The following is a 19,066-nucleotide window of genomic DNA, read 5'->3' on the forward strand; positions in this document are numbered from 1 at the left end:
CGTCCTGGAAAACTGGGACCTGGGTTGGGGTACCCTCTGTCACCCTTTTCTCTATCCCCAAGAGGTCAGCTGTGTGACTGCTTCCCTCCAAAAGGTCAGTTACTCAGTTCCCTTTCTGAACCTGAGTCTCAGGTTGCATGCCTGTGTCCACTCTGTCCTGGGCATCCTCTCCCAAGTGACCAGTGAGGAGACATTCTCCCACTATTCTTTCCCCAGTTTCCTTCTTTGGGCCCCCTTCTAGGACACTCTCTCTGTGCTCTCTAGAGTGGGATCTATCCCTTGTTCAGCTGCAATGTGCTGGCAGCTAACACCCTGGACAGTTTTCTCAATGACAGGCACTCCACCTTTCTCCCTTCCTGAGGAGGTGTTGCCTTCAGCAGCAGTGCAGAGCTGGTCTCAATCTCCTCCACATTTGGAAGCATGCTGCTTCCACCTGCTGCAGAGTAATCAAAGAGATTTTCTCCCTTTCCTTCAGCAGTTCCTGGGACTTTACTCTTTCCCTCTGGGGTCCCAGCATAATGTTTCTTCTTGCTGCAGGCAAACACCTTAACAGCCTGAGCTATATGGAAAAAATCATTCCCACTAAGTATGTCAACCGAGAGACCTTCCATTACTCTCACAGTCAAAACACTTTCCAAATCTTCCCACGCCAATTAATTCTAGCTAGTGGCACAGGGAATCTGGTTCCAGCCACATCTACAATTTCTGCCATTTAACCAGGTAATATGTTGGCATTTGGTGCTACACTCTGATTAACCAGAGAAATCCGTGCCCCTGTATGCTTCCACCCTAAGTATTCCCTGTCATTAATTCTGACAACGTTAATGTGCTCCATGTCTGATTGTGCAGAGGCTAATCTCACAAAACCAATATGATAAGTCTCAGGTGCCTGAGAGATTCCTGAGGTGAGGACAGCAGCATTAACTATTTGTTGTCTGCTTCCTCCCAGCACAGGGCATTTATTTCTCAGGTGAGCAGTGGAATTACAGTGACAGCACCTTTTGGGCTCTTCTGGTTTCACAGGAGAGTTGAGATAGGGATTAGAGGAATGATTCTGGGGAGGTGAGTGCCCAACCTCCCAGCCACCCTCCTTTTTTCCAGGGGTAAAACAGGAACACTGCTTCCCACCAAGTTTTATCCCCTCTTTCTGTGGTTTACGCTCAATAGATACCTGGGTCTTCTCAAAGACATCAGCTAGAGATGCCATCTTATCCACAGTTTTCACATTTTTGTCCCATAGACACTGTTTCACTTCATCTTTACATATGCTTAGGAAGTGCTCCTGAGCAACAAGGTCAAATATTTCTTCAAAGCTTTCAACCCCTTTTCCCCTCACCCATTTTCCCATCAGATCTTTCATGCTGTTTACATATTCCCCATTACTCATACCAGCATTTATCTTAAGATTCCCAAATTTTACCCTCTGTGTTCCAGGGGTAATCTGAAATAATTTCAAAACTGTTTCTTTGAATTTACAATAATCTAAAGCATCCTGAACTTGCACTTCATTGAATATATTCAGATTTTTACCAGTTAACTTTGCAAGCAAAGAAGGGAGTTTCTTGTTCTCGGGAATCTCATTAATCACACACAGCCTCTCAAAGGAAGTAAAATATTCTGTAAGATTGTCTGTCTCTTTGTATCCAGGACACAATTGTTCCCATTTATGGATTTTTGGAGAGGTGGAAATCAGTGGTGAGGGAGCATTCTGGTTCTCTAGCAAGGCCAATTGGTGTCTCCGCTCTTTTACCTTTTCCTCAGCTGCTGTGGCTTGCAGTTCTAAGGCCCGCTGATGTGCTAACTCCTCTGCTTGATTCTGAGCCCCTATTTCCAGTTCCTTTAGCTCCAAGATTCACTAATGTACTTTCTCTCTCCTGCTACCTGCAGCCTGAACAGCTCTAACTGTGCAACCTGGATTGTGGGACTGCTGAGCCCAACAAACCCACCAGCCTGGGTTGTCTCTCACAGTGTGATGTTAATATTAAACTACAAGCCTCTGTCAGGCAATGCACTTACACAGCCATCCACAGGCCGGGACACATCTAGTTGAGTTACATGAATGATCCCCAGCCAGTCATGAACCAGCAATAGAGAGGCCCCAGCCAATTCCCCCCAGCTCCCCAGCCTTGCATCCAAACTGTACTATCTTGCACTGGTCAGAAGCCCGGCCAGCATAAGCTCATTACCTTGTTCACCACTCCCTCAGTGGGAATGGATTTACACTAGCCTTTGTAGTCTGAGCTGAGATTTCCCAAGCACTTCATCCAAAACCACACTGTTTTAGGTAAAATATAAAATCAATTTATTAAATACAGAAGGATAGATTTTAAGTGATTATAAGTAGCAGGCATAGAGATCAGAGTGAGTAGTCCAACAGATTGACCTGCAAAAGTGTGTATGGCTGTTCCAGGGTTAGCTAGTTAAATTATATGTACACCTCTACCCTGATATAACGCGACCCGATATAACATGAATTCAGATATAACGCGGTAAAGCAGTGCTCCGGGGGGGGCGGGGCTGCGCACTCTGGCGGATCAAAGCAAGTTCGATATAACACGGTTTCACCTATAACACGGTAAGATTTTTTGGCTCCCGAGGATAGCGTTATATTGGGGGTAGAGGTGTATATAACCAATGAATATATCATATCCAGACATTAACCTATTACTCTATTATGAAATACTGATTTGATTTAAAGTGTGAATATATTGAAATAACCAGGTATATTCAATTCTATTTCAGATCATTCTAGATGGATCCGCAGACAGCCTGTTGTTTGCTCATGACAACTACCTATGATTACAGCAATACAGTTGGTAGTTCATCTTGCTGAAAATTGTAAACCATCTCAGCAATCCTTGGAGTAAGGAAATCCTATGCATTCACGTTCTATGATTTTCAAGCAAAGATTAACTTTCAGGACAACATAAGCTTAATACAGCAGAAATTGACTTCAGAAGCACTTTAAGGATTCCAATCTTCATTCCTTGTGCTGGAATGGGAATGATGGGGTGGCCTCCAGTATTCAAGAAACATTACAAAGCCTTCAGATTTGGAATTAATCATATATAGAGACATTAATAACCTGATGGATTTTATATCTAATCAAGGTTCATTCATCATATTGATGGAGAGAATTGTTTAACCATCAAATAGTGATATTTCTAAAAGAAGATATATTTATTGTTTGTTTCAGTTATGTAATGTCTGTCCATAAAAAGATGCATATTATGAAAACTTTAAACATCATTTTATTGGAAAGAGCCATTGTAATTGTTTGGTAACATTCAAGGTCCTATGCTGCAGTCCGTATTCATGCAGAACTCCTTGTGAATGGGAGTTTCATATGAATGAAGTCTACGAAAACTAACCTTTAATTAAATAAGATCTTTGTTTTGAAAATACCTCATATTGTTGACTGGAGTTAGGATATCTTTTTTTTAAATGGTAAGAGACAGGGGTCTGATTCTGCTGCCACTACAGTAAGTGAGAGTTTTGTCACCAACTACAGTTGGATCAGGATCAGGCCTCAAGTTTTAGGAAGCATCTGAAAATTCAACTGTAATATTTTGGGGCACATCTGTTTGCACACATGAAAACTCCCTTTGCCTATACAAAATAAGTAATTGCACAGATAATTGCCTATTTGTCATGTGCAAATTGATGCACATACAATATTTCTGGAGACCTGCTACAACTTTTGCCTTAAATCGGTGACTTAAACTACAGTTAAATATAATAACTTTATTATTAAGTATTGGTATTCCTGAACACTGTTTCCTTTGATGATGGAAGTCTTCCAGCCATCCTAACACATACAATAATCCAACCAGTATTAAGGGAACCACCACGTGATGGTAGCGACCCTACCAACTACTGCCCATTGTCTAACCTCTTTTCTAACTAAGCTGATTGAAAAACTAGAAGAATACTGGATCCCTCTCAGGCCACTGCATGTTAAAAAGACAGCATTTGATGCATAGGTGCTCTCTGCTCTTGCCAACAGAGAAAGGAAATACCCATATTCATCTTTCTGAACCTCGCTACAGCATTTAATACATGGATTACATCATATTTGTTTCCTACCATCAATGGCTGCAGATGAAGAAAATGCCCTGAAATGGCTTAAGTCTCTTCTTTTAGAATAAACCCCGAGATTTATTATGGCTTCTTCATCTCAAAAGATGTCACCTGCAGAGTCCACCCAAGGCTCAGTCCTCCTGTTTCATTAAACATCTATATGAAGTTGTTGGGAGAAGTTGTGAAACATGGGTTTAGGTGCCAGCACACCATGAACATTCAGCTCCACAACATTTATTTTAAAATCATAAACAGCACCATCTCCCAGAATTCTCAATACCTCACCAAAATTAGTACCTGCATGAAGAGCAGTTGGCTAAAACTGAATCTGGGCAAGGCTCAGGTGATGCTAATAGGAAAAGGGAAATGCCACTGTAAGAGCATCTGCCCTCAAATTAAGATAGGCCACTGCTTTGGGATCCTTTTGGATCCAATTTTATTGATGTCAAATAGCATAAGAACAAGAAATGCTCCCTTTTATTTGTGACTGACTGTAACCCTGCTGATCAGTTTCACACCTGTCAATGGAGATCCCTGCATTACTGACTTCCAAATTTTATTATTGCAACTCATATCTAGGAAGAAAGCTACACATTCTGAAAAAAATTCAACTGTTATAAAAGGCAGCAGCCCATGTACTTAGCAACAGGTCATGGAAGAATGTTGGCCAGGCACGCCACTCTCTGAACTGATTTTCCATTGAAGGCAGAGTTTGATTCAAGATCTATCCTGATAGCTAACTACTGTTCTGGGGGGAGTTTTGACTATCTCAAAGATTTGCAGCCATGACTTCCCACAACAACTATGTTCTTTTACAATCACAAAACAGTCAACAAAGGAAAGCTCAGGAGTAGATACAGAACTTTCATAGAAGCTGGCCCAAGACACGTTCCTAGAAGATGCAGTGAAGTTTGTGATCATTCAGAATTAAATGAATAACCTATCTCTTGTGAGTTTGCTTTCTGACCCCTGAAAGTCTACACACCCACCTGCACACACACATACACACACACTTAATAACTAATTGAGCTATAGCTCCTTTGAACTGGGAAGGAAGACAGAGGTGATGTTTCTATTTCTAACTACTTTGGAGGTGTTCAGATATAATGGTGATAGGGGCCATATAAATACATAGGTAGAATTTAAAACATATTCATGCTGTGAGTTTTTAATTTTGACATCTTTTTACATTAAATTATTTGTGCTATTTTAGTATTGTTGCAATACATAGCTTTTAAAAGTAACATATATTACTATGAAATACTTTAACTCAGTATTGAGAAAGTATTTGAGTTTATTGCAGCATATAATAAAACAATATTATAGTCAAACAATTTACAGATAACTTGCATTTTCAGTCTAATTAGATGTCTTCTTCTGTGTCCCAACTATAGCTCTAAATAAAAATAAATAATTTTTTTTTAAAAAGAAAAGCTGTCCCTTTTATTTTTTTATTCAGGGTCAATAGGGGCCAATTTATTTCAATTGTGAAAAAAGTCAGTGTATAGCTTGTGAGGACAAAACTTCCATTGAAGCCAATGAAAGATTTGAACATACAAGGAATGCAGAATCAGACTCTTAATCATGAACTCAGCTTCCAGCTTCTTTTGAAACTAACAATGTAACTAACATTTCCTGGAAAAAGAACAAATATTTGAGTAGTCAACTTTAAAGATTATCTGATAGATTGATGCACAGTGTGGCCCAAGTGATTAGTAATGCAATTTAGAGCCTTTCACCTTCAAGTCAGCAGGCTAAATCCTTACCTCAATCTTGTTACCATTTTATATCTTTCAGTGACCTATTTAAAAATGAGTTTATAGTTCGGCACACTTCCTAGTGAACAGGAGTCTACATCACCAAACCACCATTGCATTAGTCACTAATTTTTCACTGCTACTGGCAATCTATGCAGAATGGCCAATGACTGAAAACGTATGGGGACTGAATCCCACTTCCCCTTGAGGTAGTTTTTCTGTGACTTAAAATTGAGGCATATTGGCAAGGAAGTTTGGGAAAGTTTGGACTGCTACTCCCTCTCCTGTACCAGTTCTTTGGCTAAAAATGCAGACTTCAGAGCTCTGTTACCTTTCACAAACACTACAGTCACTTGAAAAATTACAGGAGTACTTGTGGCACCTTAGAGACTAACAAATTTATTAGAGCATAAGCTTTCGTGGACTACAGCCCACTTCTTCGGATGCATATACCCGGCTGCTACTCTGAAACTTGAAAAATTAACTAACTATTTCAATGTTTCTATGTTACTTTTAAATTTGTAGTCAGTTAAGTTAATCGACCTTCATGCTGAAGACATTTCCCTTGTATGTATAAGCATAGATTGCCAAGGAGAGAAAACAGACCTGGGCTCTGAAGAAGTTAATTAAACTAAAATAAGACTTGCTCCAGAGGAAATCTGGACTTGCCATCTCTCGGAGGGCTTCACGCTCTCAATATTTTTTTTCTTCATATTAAAGTTTTGGCCTTCTGCATGCTCTTTGTTTTATGACTAACCAACCTTCTTTGGAATCTGTGAAGTAAACTCTGTGGGCCAATTTCTGCCCCAATTTTCAACTCATGTAGCCACACTGACTTCACTGGAATTGCATGTAATGTAAATCAGGGCAGAATTTGGCTGAAAGAATTCAATTCCTAGCTATGGCAATTAGTGGGGACAGAGCATAGGACTCTGTTTTCTAGACAGGGGTTTCTAATGTGAGTCTGGAGCTCCTTCAAGATTATTATGGTAGTAAATTGAAAAATTTCTGTGGTTTGAATGACCTTGAATATTGCAGTAATAGAAATAGGATGAAATTTAATAGTGCAGGGTGCAATATCATGCACGTAGGGATTAAACAAGAATTTTTGCTATAAGCTTGAGATGTTTTAGTTGTAAATGACAGCGTGGGAGAAAGACCTGGGTGTACTGGTCAATCACAAGATGACTATGAGCTGCCAATGTTATGTGGTTGTGAAAAAGGCTAATGCAATCCTCGGATGGATCAGATGAGGTATTTCCTGTAGAGAGGGGGAAGTGTTATTACCATTATACAAGGCACTGGTGCGACTTCATTTGGAATACTGTGTACAGTTCTGTTTAAGAAAATGAATTGAAACTGGAACAGGTGCAGAGAAGGGCTACTAGGATGATCAGAGGAATGAAGAACCAACCTTATGAGAGGAGCCATAAGGAACTTGGCTTGTTTAGCTTAAACAAATGAAGGCTGAGGAGAGAGATAACTGTTCTCTATAGATACATCAGAGGAATAAACACCAGGGAAAGAGATGAGCTATTTAAAGTAATGTTGACACAAGAATAAATGGATATAAACTGGATGTCAATAAGTTTAGGCTTGAAATTAGACAGAAGTTTCTACCCATCAGAGGAGTGAAGTTTGGGAACAGCCTTCCAAGCGGAATAGTGAAGGCAAAAAAAAACTAAAACACAGGGACAGAGAATTTGATGTCCACTGTTTCACAGCTTCCCTCCTTTCACTTATATAAATGTAGTTATTTTTTCTTTTCTTTCTCTAGTTATTTAGTTTATTATTTTCCTATTTTTCAGACAGTTGTGCTTCAAAAAGAGGGGTTCCCTGCCAATGTTTCTTTTGCTGGACCTTTGGTTCGGCTCTCAGGCACTCCAGGTTACACTGAAGACCTTGGTATTTAATCCCAACAGACCTGCAAAGTCCTTTCCCCATAGTGACAGCAATTCTAGCTGCTTCTAGTGTTTCAGAGACACCCATGTCTCGTCAAAATACAAAGTCTGCAAGGGGTCCAAAGGCAGGTCTTGAAGGGACAGAGAGGCTAGGTTGAAGCTCCTTGTGACAGAATGTATCAACCCTGCACTGGGCAAACGGGGGCTGACCATGCCCCCTTGCTCCTGCTGTGCATGCTCCAGGTGGAGGAGACTAATAAAAGGAGGCAGCCCCACTCAGTTGGGGCTGGCGGAGGATGGGGAAGGACATTAGTTGCAGGCTTCTGCCAAGGAACCATCAACTCTCCAGGCTGTAGAGACCCAGACTATGCTGTGGACAACCAGACAACCACAGAGACTGACTGGGATGCCAAGCTGCTGCCAGCTGAGGAGATGTCCAAGATGGGCTTTTTGGTAGAAAGTGACCCAGGGCATGTGTTAGGAGCCGATGCCTGAACTGGGGCCCTAGAGTGAGTATTTGCCTTGCTTTGCCCTACCCTAGGAGCTATGGTCTGCTTGGATGCTCTGCCCTGTGAGGGGTCCTGAGATACCCTGATTGTGATTGTTTGACCCAACAAGGAATCCGGATAACCAGGTGGCAAGGAGTATCAACCCTGCACTGGACAAACTGGGGTGCGCAGCTCAACAGAGGCAGAGGCAGGAGCCCCCATGACACTCCTCTTAATGGAACCCTCTCTAGCTCCAGTGAGGTCTGCTCTCCCCCCCTATCTTGGCCTCAATATCTCAGGCTGCTCTGGTAGACGTTGGAACTGCAGCAGCAGCTCCACAAATGAAGATAATGAAAAGAAAGAAGCCTCTTTCTCCTACTAAGGAATCTAAGCAAAGGGGTAGATCACCCCATAAATCTGAGTTGGAGAGTCCTTGCATTCTGTAAGGAATACTACTGAGGCTCTGGCTAAAATTGGTACCAAGGCATCAGTGTCGCCTAAGAAGCCTCAATCAGAGAAGTCTACCAGGCAGCACAAAGAAGCACCTACCATGGTACCACCTAATGCGTTGAGGCACCAAGTTCCATCCAGTGCTTCTACACTTGCCTCCGTACTGTCCCCATCTCAGAGCCATAAATATCATCCAAACTGGCACTGGACTTCCTCTTCAGTACTATCATCTTCATCACATTCTGAGCTCAGAGATGTCATCCAGTCGGTCTCTCCATTCCTACATGCAGTATCTCCAGATGTGTGCCGATTCCTGTGCCAGGCCCCAGTATCAACTCAGGATTCTGCTTCAGACTATCATAGTCCTCCAGCACTCCACAGATTTCTCTTCTGGAGGACCTTCTTATATCAGAGGAACTGGAGTGCCCTCTCCTAAAGAGTTCCACAAAAGCCCCTTCCACAGTACCACTGTAACAACTGTAGCCTGAACCCTCCGCATCGGACCAAGATTAGAAACTCCACCCTCAGTACCAGCACCGATACCTCCATTTTAGCCCAGAGGAGAATACTTATTCTTCTGACTCTGAGGTCTCGGTACAAGGCTCTGCTTTGGTACCATACCATCATACTTATCTGAGCCTACATACTGAAGAGAAACACCTAGAGACCACTAGATGCCCTAGTACTCATTATTACTATGAATACTCTTAGCAAGCCTTCCCCTATACACCTCCTCAGTGTTCTTACTGGAACCCCAAGCGACACCTCAGCAAGCAGTTTTATAGGGTACCAGCCAGAAAGAAAACCCAACAGCTCCTGGTAATGCATCATTCACAAGCACCAACAGACCATCCTCTGGTACTGTATACCACCTTGGTACCAGAAGAGATACAAGATGAACAAGAGCCATGAACTAAGGAAAGCTCACCCCTATTAGCCATGTCCCCCTTCTCCCCAGATGAGGCAGTAATGCCACCACCACCATCTTATGCTGATGACTTCAGGACCTTTCAGATCCTAATGAAACTCATAGTGGAATCCCTCCAAATCCCATTAGAAGTTCAGGAATCTCAATACTCCCTGATGGACATTTTCAATATCAGCTCTCAAGATAAAATAATTTTACCAATTAATGAGACTCTGTTATCGCCTACATGTACTTTATGGCAAACACCTGCCACTATTCTGTCCATGTGCAATGGCAAATACAAAATATCATATTCCAACCAAGTACTTCTTTTCCCATCCTGCCCCCAATTTCCTGGTTGTAGATGTGATTAATGAAAGAAATTGCCAAGTTTATTCCAGACCCTCTCCTTCTGACAAGGAATCCAAACGTTTAGACCTCCTGGGTAAGAAGAGTTACCCATTGGTGGCTCTTTAATTTCAAGTTGCAAATTACCAGGCATTGATGATCAAATATGATTTCACCAATTATTCAAAGTTCACACACTTTATTGAATACCTTCCACAAGACCAAGAGGAACAATTTCAAGCCCTAATTTTGGAGGGTCAGTTAATAGTGAAAGTTTCTCTGAAGACAGCTCTTGATGCCACTGACAGCTTCTAGATCCCTAGCCACTGCTGTGGTCATGCAGTGAGCATCTTGGCTACAGTCTTCTGGACTTCCTAGAGGTACAGAATACTGTTGAAGACATCCACTTTGAAGGACCTAAGCTAGTGATCCCCAAACCTTTTTGCTCAGGTTCCCTTACCTGGTCCATGCCCCCCAGAGCCACGGTTGGGAGCCTTGGTGGGAAACCGGCGCCAGGAGTGGGCCTGTGGCCCGGAGTGGAGCCGGGAGCGGAACTGTGGCTGGGAGTGGGGCCACAGTCAGGGCCAGGGCCGCAGCTGGGGCCACGGTTGGGGCTGGGAGCCAGGGGCTGAGGTCAGGGCTGGAAGTCGGAGGCCACAGCTGGGAGTGGGCCCACGATTGGGGCCAGGAGGTGGGGGCCATGGCTAGGAGCGGAGCCACGGCTGCAGCTGGGGCCATGGTTGGGAGTGGGGCTGCAGCCAGGAGCAGAGCTGGGGACAGAGTGGCTAAATCCTATGAATCAGAGAAAGTTTGGCCTCTCAGCCAAACATAGAATTGAGTCAGCAGTTCTGAGTTTCATTCCTTCTTCTGCTGTAGACTTCCTTGGTGATGTTGGGCAAGCCATTTAACTCTGTACCGCAGTTTCCCATGTAAAATGGGAATAATGTCACAGTTCTGAGTTTTAATTTAGAAATGTGTTTTGAGAATGTTTAGATTTATTAAAGTTTGTATAAGTGCAAAGTAATATTATTATTACTATAAATTCAAAGGGCCCAATACTTGATTTTCTAGCTCTAGAATACTTCCCATGACTCAAATAAATAAATAAATAGATAAATAAAGGCCCATTATACACAAGCATATATCTGCAACAATGGCTTAAGTTAGCAGTAGGGAAAGCATGACCAAACAAGTTGAAAATAGTCCAAAAGGACTATGTAACATTATGTGAAGCATCAAGTCCTACAGGAATAACAAATCAAATGTCACAAAGGATCATAAAGGAGGTACCATTCGGAAAAGAACCATAAAATATCTTACTTGTTGTAATGAAGCGGCCTCTGGCGGGACACTACTGAGAGTATCAATTCAGGACTAATTGCTTAGAGCAGAGCACTCACAGCCCAAGGCTGGGGGTCCTTTATTATTAAGGCACACCAAACTAGCCAGACAGAGAGGACTTCAGTTTTACCCCACTGGCTAACCAGAAGTCATACAAGCGATTCCCTCAGATATTCCAGTTCCCAGCACCTTACGGGGATGAATGGTTATGAAAACCAATACCCCAGCAAAAGAAAAAAGGTTCTCCCGATCCCAAAGGACCAAGCCCCAGACCCAGGTCAATATACAAATTAGATCTCACCCACAAATCACGCTGTTGCCAATCCTTTAGAATCTAAAATCTAAAGGTTTATTCATAAAAAGAAATATAGACAAGAGCTAAAATTGGTTAAAGGAATCAATTACATACAGTAATGGCAAAGTTCTTGGTTCAGGCTTGTAACAGTAATGGCATAAACTGCAGGCTCAAATCAAGTCTCTGGAGTACATCCAAAGATTTGGATGGGTCATTCAGTCCATTGTTCAGAGCTTCAGTTTGTAGCAAAGTTCTTCCAGAGGTAAGAAGCAGGATTGAAGACCAAATGGAGGGGTTTCCAGGGCCTCTTATATCCTCTGCTATGTGAAAGGACACCCTCATGTTCTTACTATGGAAATCACAGCAGCAAGGTGGAGTTTGGAGTCACATGGGCAAGTCACATGTCCATGCATGACTCAGTTCTTTATAGGTAGAGCAGTCATTGCTCACGTGCTACCTTGAACGTTCCCAGGAAGGCTCCTCAGATGTGAACTGGAGTATCCCAAGGTCCAGTGTCAGTTAAGTGTTTCTTGATTAGGAACTTAATCTGAAAATTCCTTTTTCAAAAAGCTGACCAAATGCTTCACTAATGCTACTTAATCAAACACATTGAGATACAAGTACATAGCCAATATTCATGACTTCAAATACAAAAATGATACACACATACAGACAGCATAATCATAACCAGCAAATTACAACCTTTTCATAGACACCTTACTTGACCTCCTTTCTACAAGATTTGGTGTAACTATAGGACCTTGGTTGCAACAATGATTTATGCGGTCACAGTTCATGTCAATAACGCCACACCTGTTCATTACCACTCTTTTATCCAGTTGGTCCAATAAAAGATATTATCTCACTCACCTTGTCTCTCTAATAAAAATGTATGCAAAGATTCCCTGGGGGTGCTCTTAGAATGGGGAAACGTCTTAGCTCTCTTTGTAAGATGTAAAGGAAGCTCACGTCTCGATTACTGCAACATGTTTTTTTCTGGCTTGACAAATGCAATCTTGTCCTGCTCCTATCCATTCAGTGTTACTGGCATGATCCGAGGGGGGGAGGCAGCCCAGGCTACGTAGAGGGGGTCATGTCATGGCTTGGGAGTAGCCTAGGGTACAGCAGGGGGAAGGTTGTGGCAAGGCATGGGGTGTAAGGTCTGAGACCTTCTTCTGCAGTAAAATCAGCAGCCCTGAGCTAAGTTGCAGAAAGTCACATCCTCAGTTTACATCTAAATTGCACCAAAACAATGTAATATCAGGCTGTTAAGAAGTTAGTCCTGTCCTAATAGTATCCACCATCACCAGATAAAAAAACAGATTTTGAGATGTTTAAAGAAAATGTTGCTTGATAGCATTCTGTCTGGCAAGAAACCACTTATCAAGTTATGACAGTAAAATCTATACTTCTCTATTGTTTTGCCTTTATGGCCCCGATTTCTCTATTGTTTATCTGTATGGTCTCTGTCTGATTATTTAATTGATTCTGTCTGTTGCATAACTAATTTTGCAAGCTTGGAACCAACTAAGGTGGTGGGGCATGATTGGTAAAGAAGTGTTTCACAATATGTTAGGACTGGTTAAAGAATTATTTCGTAATACTTTAATAAAAATAATTGGCTAACATACAAATAGTCAGGACTCAAGTTTCACTATAAAAATTTGGGTCCAAGAAGAAATGGAAGAAGAACCTAACTCCAGAACACAGCCCAACATCAAAGCTGCCAAAATCATCACGCCCTGCCAACTATATACTGTTCAGAAGCTGGAGTCCTGGACTACCTAATCCTGACTGGCCACCAGGAAAAGTTTGTTTGCCTTATTGGGAGAGGTGAGCACTGTATGTTTAGCATGTGTATTCTGTAGATCAATTGTTAATAAATATAAGTTAAGGATATTATTATATAAGGCTCTTTCATGGGAAAAGGCCCTGAAGATCGTAAAGCCCTGAGCCCACCAGAAATGGGTGTTATGCCGGAGCCCACGGCGGGTTAAAGTTGGGTCCCTTACTTCCTGAGTACCCAAAAGAGAGGTTAGGTGGGTGAGAGCCCTAAATTGTGTGGGAAACAGGGGTAGCCTGGGGCACAGTGGGGGGCGGGACAGACTGGGGCACAGCAGGGTGGGATTGTGGCACAGTCCCGGGGGGTGTAACTGGGGCACAGTGTGAGGGATGTTGTGGCATGGTCCTGGGAGGGGGAGGACTGACTGAGGCACAATGGGGGGCTGTGGCCATAGTCAGTGTCTTTATGAGTTGCTGGGGTGTGCTCGAGCCCCTGCTCCACCCCAGGTCCTGCCCCCACTCCACCCCTTCCCACCCCTGCTCCACCCCATTCTGTCCCCTCCCCTGAGAGCACCCTGCACTCACTCCTCCCACATGCTGCTAAACAGTGATCTGCAGGGGATGGAAGGCACTGGGAGGGATGGGGAGGAGCTGATCGGTGGGGCTGCCGGTGGGTGCTGAGCTGCCTATGGTTGTGGCACAGGCCAGGGGAGGCAGCCTGGGCTTTGCGGACAGGATTGTGGGTGTGGCAAGACCTGGGGGCTCAGTCTGGACTTTTTGGATGGGGTCGTGGCAAGATGGGAGGGGTCAGTCTGGATTTTGTGTGTGTGTGTGGGGGGTGAGTTGTGGCAAGACCGGAGGTAGTGGTGTTCAGCCAAGAGCACAATGGTGGGGGGGTCGTGGCACAGGCCAGGAGCAGCCTGGGGCACAGCGGGGGTCATAGCCCTCAGGGCAGTTTACGGTACACAATGGGAGTCGTGGCATAACAGTGGGCAGCCTGGGATACTCGGGGGGGGGGGGGGTCACAGCACAGAGCAAGGTTTCATCGGGGATATGGGTGTGTGTTGTGACACAGTAGGGCAAGGTGGGGTGAACATGGGGGTTTGTGGCGTGGGGGGTATCATGGCGTGTGCGGGGATTCATCGGAGGGGGGTCTATATATGGGGTTTTAGCTAGTGCTAGTCAGAGCCTGCCCGTAACACGACACTGTGGCTGGGGGTGACACGGTGCTCTCTGTGTACTCTGCCTAAGGTGACCACACAGCAAGTGTGAAAAATCGGGACAGGGGTTGGGGGGTAATAGGAGCCTATACAAGAAAAAGACCCTCTAAAATCGGGACATCTGGTCACCCTAACTCTGCCTCATGGCTGGCAGACAGGGAGGCTGCCCTGGTCAGGTGGCACTTTGACAGCCCAGTGTCCCCTGCCTACCGTCAACAACCCCCTGAGGGAGCGCCCCGCCCCCTCCGAGCCGGTTCTAACTGGCTCTGTGATGGCAGTTGCTCTGCAGCTCGCGCACCCAACTCCTCAGTTCGAATCCAATCGCTGTCTCTTGACCCCTCCCCAAACCCGTGGAGATACAGAAAAGGCTGGTGCACGGAAGGGGAAGCGCATGCGCACCCCTCAGTAATCCCAGCATGGCGAGACATTCCGTACGGACTGAGGTAGATAAACACCCCACGGCCTTTCCCTCCCTCCCGCCCTTCCTCGGTTTGGCGTTCTCCTCCCCCTCCTCATTGGTTGAAATGCGCTGTTGGTCCTGTCAGCAGGCGGGGAGAGTTTCCCCTTATTGGTTTGATTGAGTAGGACGCATGCGCAGTCCATATTGTGTTCCGGTGGGTGGGTGTGTCTCTCTTTTCCCTAGCCCGTGTGTTGAGCGCGTGCGCAGTCTGTTCCGTGCGCTGGGTCTGCAGGCTGGCGCGCACGTACCATGTGTGTTTAGCGTTTGGGAGGCGGCGGGCTCTGGTTTGCCGGTTGTGTCTCCGCCCCCGTCGCAGAGCTGCGCGGTTGGCGCGGCCAGGGGTGGGCTGTTCCTGCCGCACGCTCCCGGCCATTACGGCCCCGGGGGTAACGGAGCCCGGGCTATGACCTGCTACCCGGGCTTCCTATGCGGCTGCCGCTGCGCAGCCAGCCGGGCGGCCGCCCTCCGCTCCCTGCTGAAATACCAAGCAGCGGCTGCGGCTTCCTCTCTCTTGGCCGGGCTGCCGCTGTCCGGCGGGCTGCAGCGGCGCCTCCTCACGCGCAGCCGGCTGAGCCCGGCCGAGTCGTTGCTCCCCTCCTTCGCCGCCGCCGGGTTCCCACCCCAGCGCCTCCTCCAGCAAGAGAGCTCAGGCTCGCCTGGACCAGGACCCTTCGCGCTGGGCCAGCAGAGCTCTTCTGGGTTCGCCCTGTCGCGGCTGGATCAGCGGCGGGGGAGGAGCAAGGGGAGCGCGGGGCTCCCCTGTGGCGGTGGGTTCCGCCCCACCCGGGTCGTGGTGGTGGCCAAGACCACCAGATACGAGTTCGAGCAGCAGCGGTACCGCTACGCGGAGCTCTCGGAGGAGGATCTCAAACAGCTGGTGAGTGTGGCACGGCTCATTACCCCAGCCAGGCTGGTACCCTCGCCCCTACGGTTCTCAGAGGGCACGATGCTCATCTACGGTAATCTCAGCCACTGCCACCTGCTCCAGCTTCACCTGTTCAGGGAAACAGGCCAGATTAGCCCCTGATAAAGCTCACTTTTCAGGGGGCATAGGCAGGTCTATAGGCACCTAGAGTCAAATAACTACTGGATAAACTCTCAGTATCGCCTTGGCTCCAACCCCGGAGGGTAGGGAGGTGCACTGTTACCCTTCAGTTTGAGAGAAACAAAATACCATGAGATAATGGGGAGAGGATAGCTCAGTGGTTTGAGCATTGGCCTGCTAAACCCAGGGTTGTGAGTTCAATCCTAGAGGGGGCCACCCTCTTGGGATCTGGGGCAAAATCAGTACTTGGTCCTGCTAGTGAAGGCAGGGGGCTGGACTCCTTCCAGCTCTATGAGATATACTAATATATGGAGGTATAGCTATCTTTTATTGGACCAAATTCTATTTGTGAAAGAGGCCAGGTTTCTATCTCTGTGAAGCTCAAAAGCTTGCCTGTTTTACCAGCAGAATTTGGTCCAATACAAGTTGCTACCACACCCACTTTATCTTTCTCATTTCCTGGCACCAGCTGTGCTACAGCAACACTACAAACAACCATGCAGTTTCACACACTGTTTTCAGACATTAGAACAGGGCTGTAAAGCTTGGGTTACAAATATGGCAGGTGACCAGTTTAGATTTAAACACCAGTGTTACTAATTGGGTTAATGAAAACAAATTATGTAACATCTCAGCAAAATCTAGACTGTGTGAAAGTGTCCTGATAGTAGGAAGTTGAATACAGGTCTGTCGCATCTTACGTGCATTTAACATGCATGATTTCAGCTTTATGCGGTTGGCCAAAAAAAAAGAGAGAGAGAGAAAAATAACAATTTTAATACTATACCTGTAGTGCGGGCGATTCCGCCCGCCATTCAACTCAATGTAATTTTGACTATTCGTAGTTTTCGCTTTATGCGCTAACCGCGGAACGGAACCCCCGCGTAAGATGAGACTCACCTGTTTTTACCCACGAAAGCTTATGCCCAAACAAATCTGTTAGTTTTTAAGGTGCCACCAGACTCCTTGTTTTGTAGATACAGACTAACACGGCTACCCCCTGATACTTGAACTGACCATAATTGGATTATTCACCAAAAGTAACAGAAAGGGAGATATGTCAAAGCAGGGTGGATTTGATTTAAATCACTAGTCAGGAAGACTTGATTTAATCATGGATTTCGACATAAAAGTGTATTCTTGTTGGTTGTTATAACCTTAATACATATTCTTCACAGGTAGAGGAACTTCATTAAAATATTCCCAAACTGGTTCTCTTTTACGGCATGCTGCCATTATAGGTTTTCCCTTCTAGTGAGAGAATGGTATGGTAGATCTCAAATCAATGAAGGCTACACTCAGAAAGACCTCAAGACTTCTGGAATATGCTGCTCAAACAGTGTCACCTTTGTTTCAACTGCCTGTCCCTCCCTTCTCACATTTATCTCCAGACTTCTTCTCCTTGTCCAGATCTATTCCGCCCCCCAACAATTTTTATTCATTGAACTTTTTGAAACTTTGCACTTTTAGAGAGAGGTAAGGGATTGACTCTGTGTACACAAATCTGCAGACTGATAATAGGATTGAGGTCTCTTATTTCTCACCTCTATATATTGTTTATTTAAAACCATTTTTTCTGTTAACAAGCATGTTATCTCTGGAGACACAAATCCACAGTTTGAGAACTGCAAAACTAAGCATCTCTGATGGTATCTTCTAGACTGAGCACTGAGTCCCACTGGATAGATGGAAAGAGTAACCTAAATAATCTATACAGAAGTCCCTGGAGTCCCATAAGATTGGGTCCCTAATCTATGAACTATTGGAACTCAATTTACAAAACTTTTCTTAAACATTACATTAATATATTGTCTCATACCATAGAATTAGAATTTATAATCCCTATTCCATGATGAGATATCTTTGAGCTATAATGTATCTTAATTAAAACTATCTTTCAGTAGGTTTTTTCCTCAAAAAGCATTTTATAAAAAAACCCAATTTAAATAATTTTTTTTTTTTTTTTTTTTTTAAATCATGGATTTTTATCCGCCCAGTGTCAAAGTAGAAACTGATTTGCTGGCAGCAGCGTCACAGCCATGCACACAGTACAATCTTTGTGCACTTGTTCTTAAAGTTTGAGATTATTGGGGCCAGCTCTATCATACAAGCGGTTCCTAACCCCTAGTATTCTAAGCGTTGGCCTGTCTAGCTCATTCATGAGCATATGCATTGAACTAGGTGCCTGGTTCCCATTTATTATGTGTTTGAATCTGCCACTTTACAGTGCTGCAACTTTCTTGCTCAGGGATGTGAAAAACACCCCTGAGCGCTGCAAATTTCAGCGCTGTAAAGTGGCAATGTAGACAGTGCACAAGTGCTGAGTCATGCTCCTAGTGCTGGTACCTACTCCCCTCGCGAGGGTGGTGTCTTTTTTTTTTTTACAGTGCTGGGAGAGCTCAGTGCCGTGACTACACAGCCACGTTGTGGCAGCGCTTTAACATTGCTAGCGAAGACATATCCTTAGTCTGTTAGGTCTATTCTGCATCTTTTTCACAAACTAAGAGCAGCAACAGATTTAACTCATACACCTTTTATGTCTTCCCTCTTTATAAAGAGTGCCATTACAAGAACATAAGTCTGTTGTTAAACACTTTTTGTTTCTTGTGTGTTTTTAAATTATACCTCCTGTGGTAGATAGAATTGACAAGGTTAATCTGTCCAATAATACTATGATATGGTAATTTGAAGGCGTCATGTAAATTACTAATGTAAATTAGTTACGTTTTGGGTGAGATGTTCCAAGAACTACTAATGAGCTACAGAGAATTGTCCTAATATTTGCCTTGTTTGTGTGGTGATAAAGGCTGTATGTATGATTAAGTTCAATCAGAGAAAGGGATTCCATTGTGTCTTTAACTCTGGGTTTCTAACCTTATTTTTAGGCTTATGGGGGCTGTTTTTGACTTCTCCCTCTCCTGTCACTATCACAGCTATTTCCCAAATGTGTCATTTCCTTTTTTTTCCCCAGCCCTCAGCCAGATCTCTCATT

At 44.4% G+C, this 19,066-nt stretch overlaps 2 protein-coding genes across 5 annotated transcripts in view; both read left to right on the forward strand.

The window, feature by feature from the left end:
• Positions 1–3,409, forward strand: part of RANBP3L (RAN binding protein 3 like) — a 50,650-nt gene extending 47,241 nt beyond the window's left edge. For both annotated transcript variants that reach the window (XR_008445499.1, XM_054032867.1), the window contains one exon: positions 2,743–3,409. Coding sequence is in view for 1 of the 2 variants with exons in the window: in XM_054032867.1 (XP_053888842.1) it covers positions 2,743–2,786 (44 nt within the window). In the remaining variant the exon portion in view is untranslated. The remainder of the gene's footprint in view (positions 1–2,742) is intronic.
• An 11,859-nt stretch (positions 3,410–15,268) lies between these two features.
• The window catches only part of NADK2 (NAD kinase 2, mitochondrial), an 89,850-nt gene continuing 86,052 nt past the window's right edge, over positions 15,269–19,066 (forward strand). For all 3 annotated transcript variants that reach the window (XR_008445292.1, XM_054031313.1, XM_054031314.1), the window contains exon 1: positions 15,269–15,906. Coding sequence is in view for 2 of the 3 variants with exons in the window: in XM_054031313.1 (XP_053887288.1) it covers positions 15,433–15,906 (474 nt within the window). In the remaining variant the exon portion in view is untranslated. The remainder of the gene's footprint in view (positions 15,907–19,066) is intronic.

Source organism: Malaclemys terrapin, chromosome 6, assembly GCF_027887155.1.
Source record: "Malaclemys terrapin pileata isolate rMalTer1 chromosome 6, rMalTer1.hap1, whole genome shotgun sequence".
Classification (NCBI taxonomy): Eukaryota; Metazoa; Chordata; order Testudines; family Emydidae; genus Malaclemys; species Malaclemys terrapin.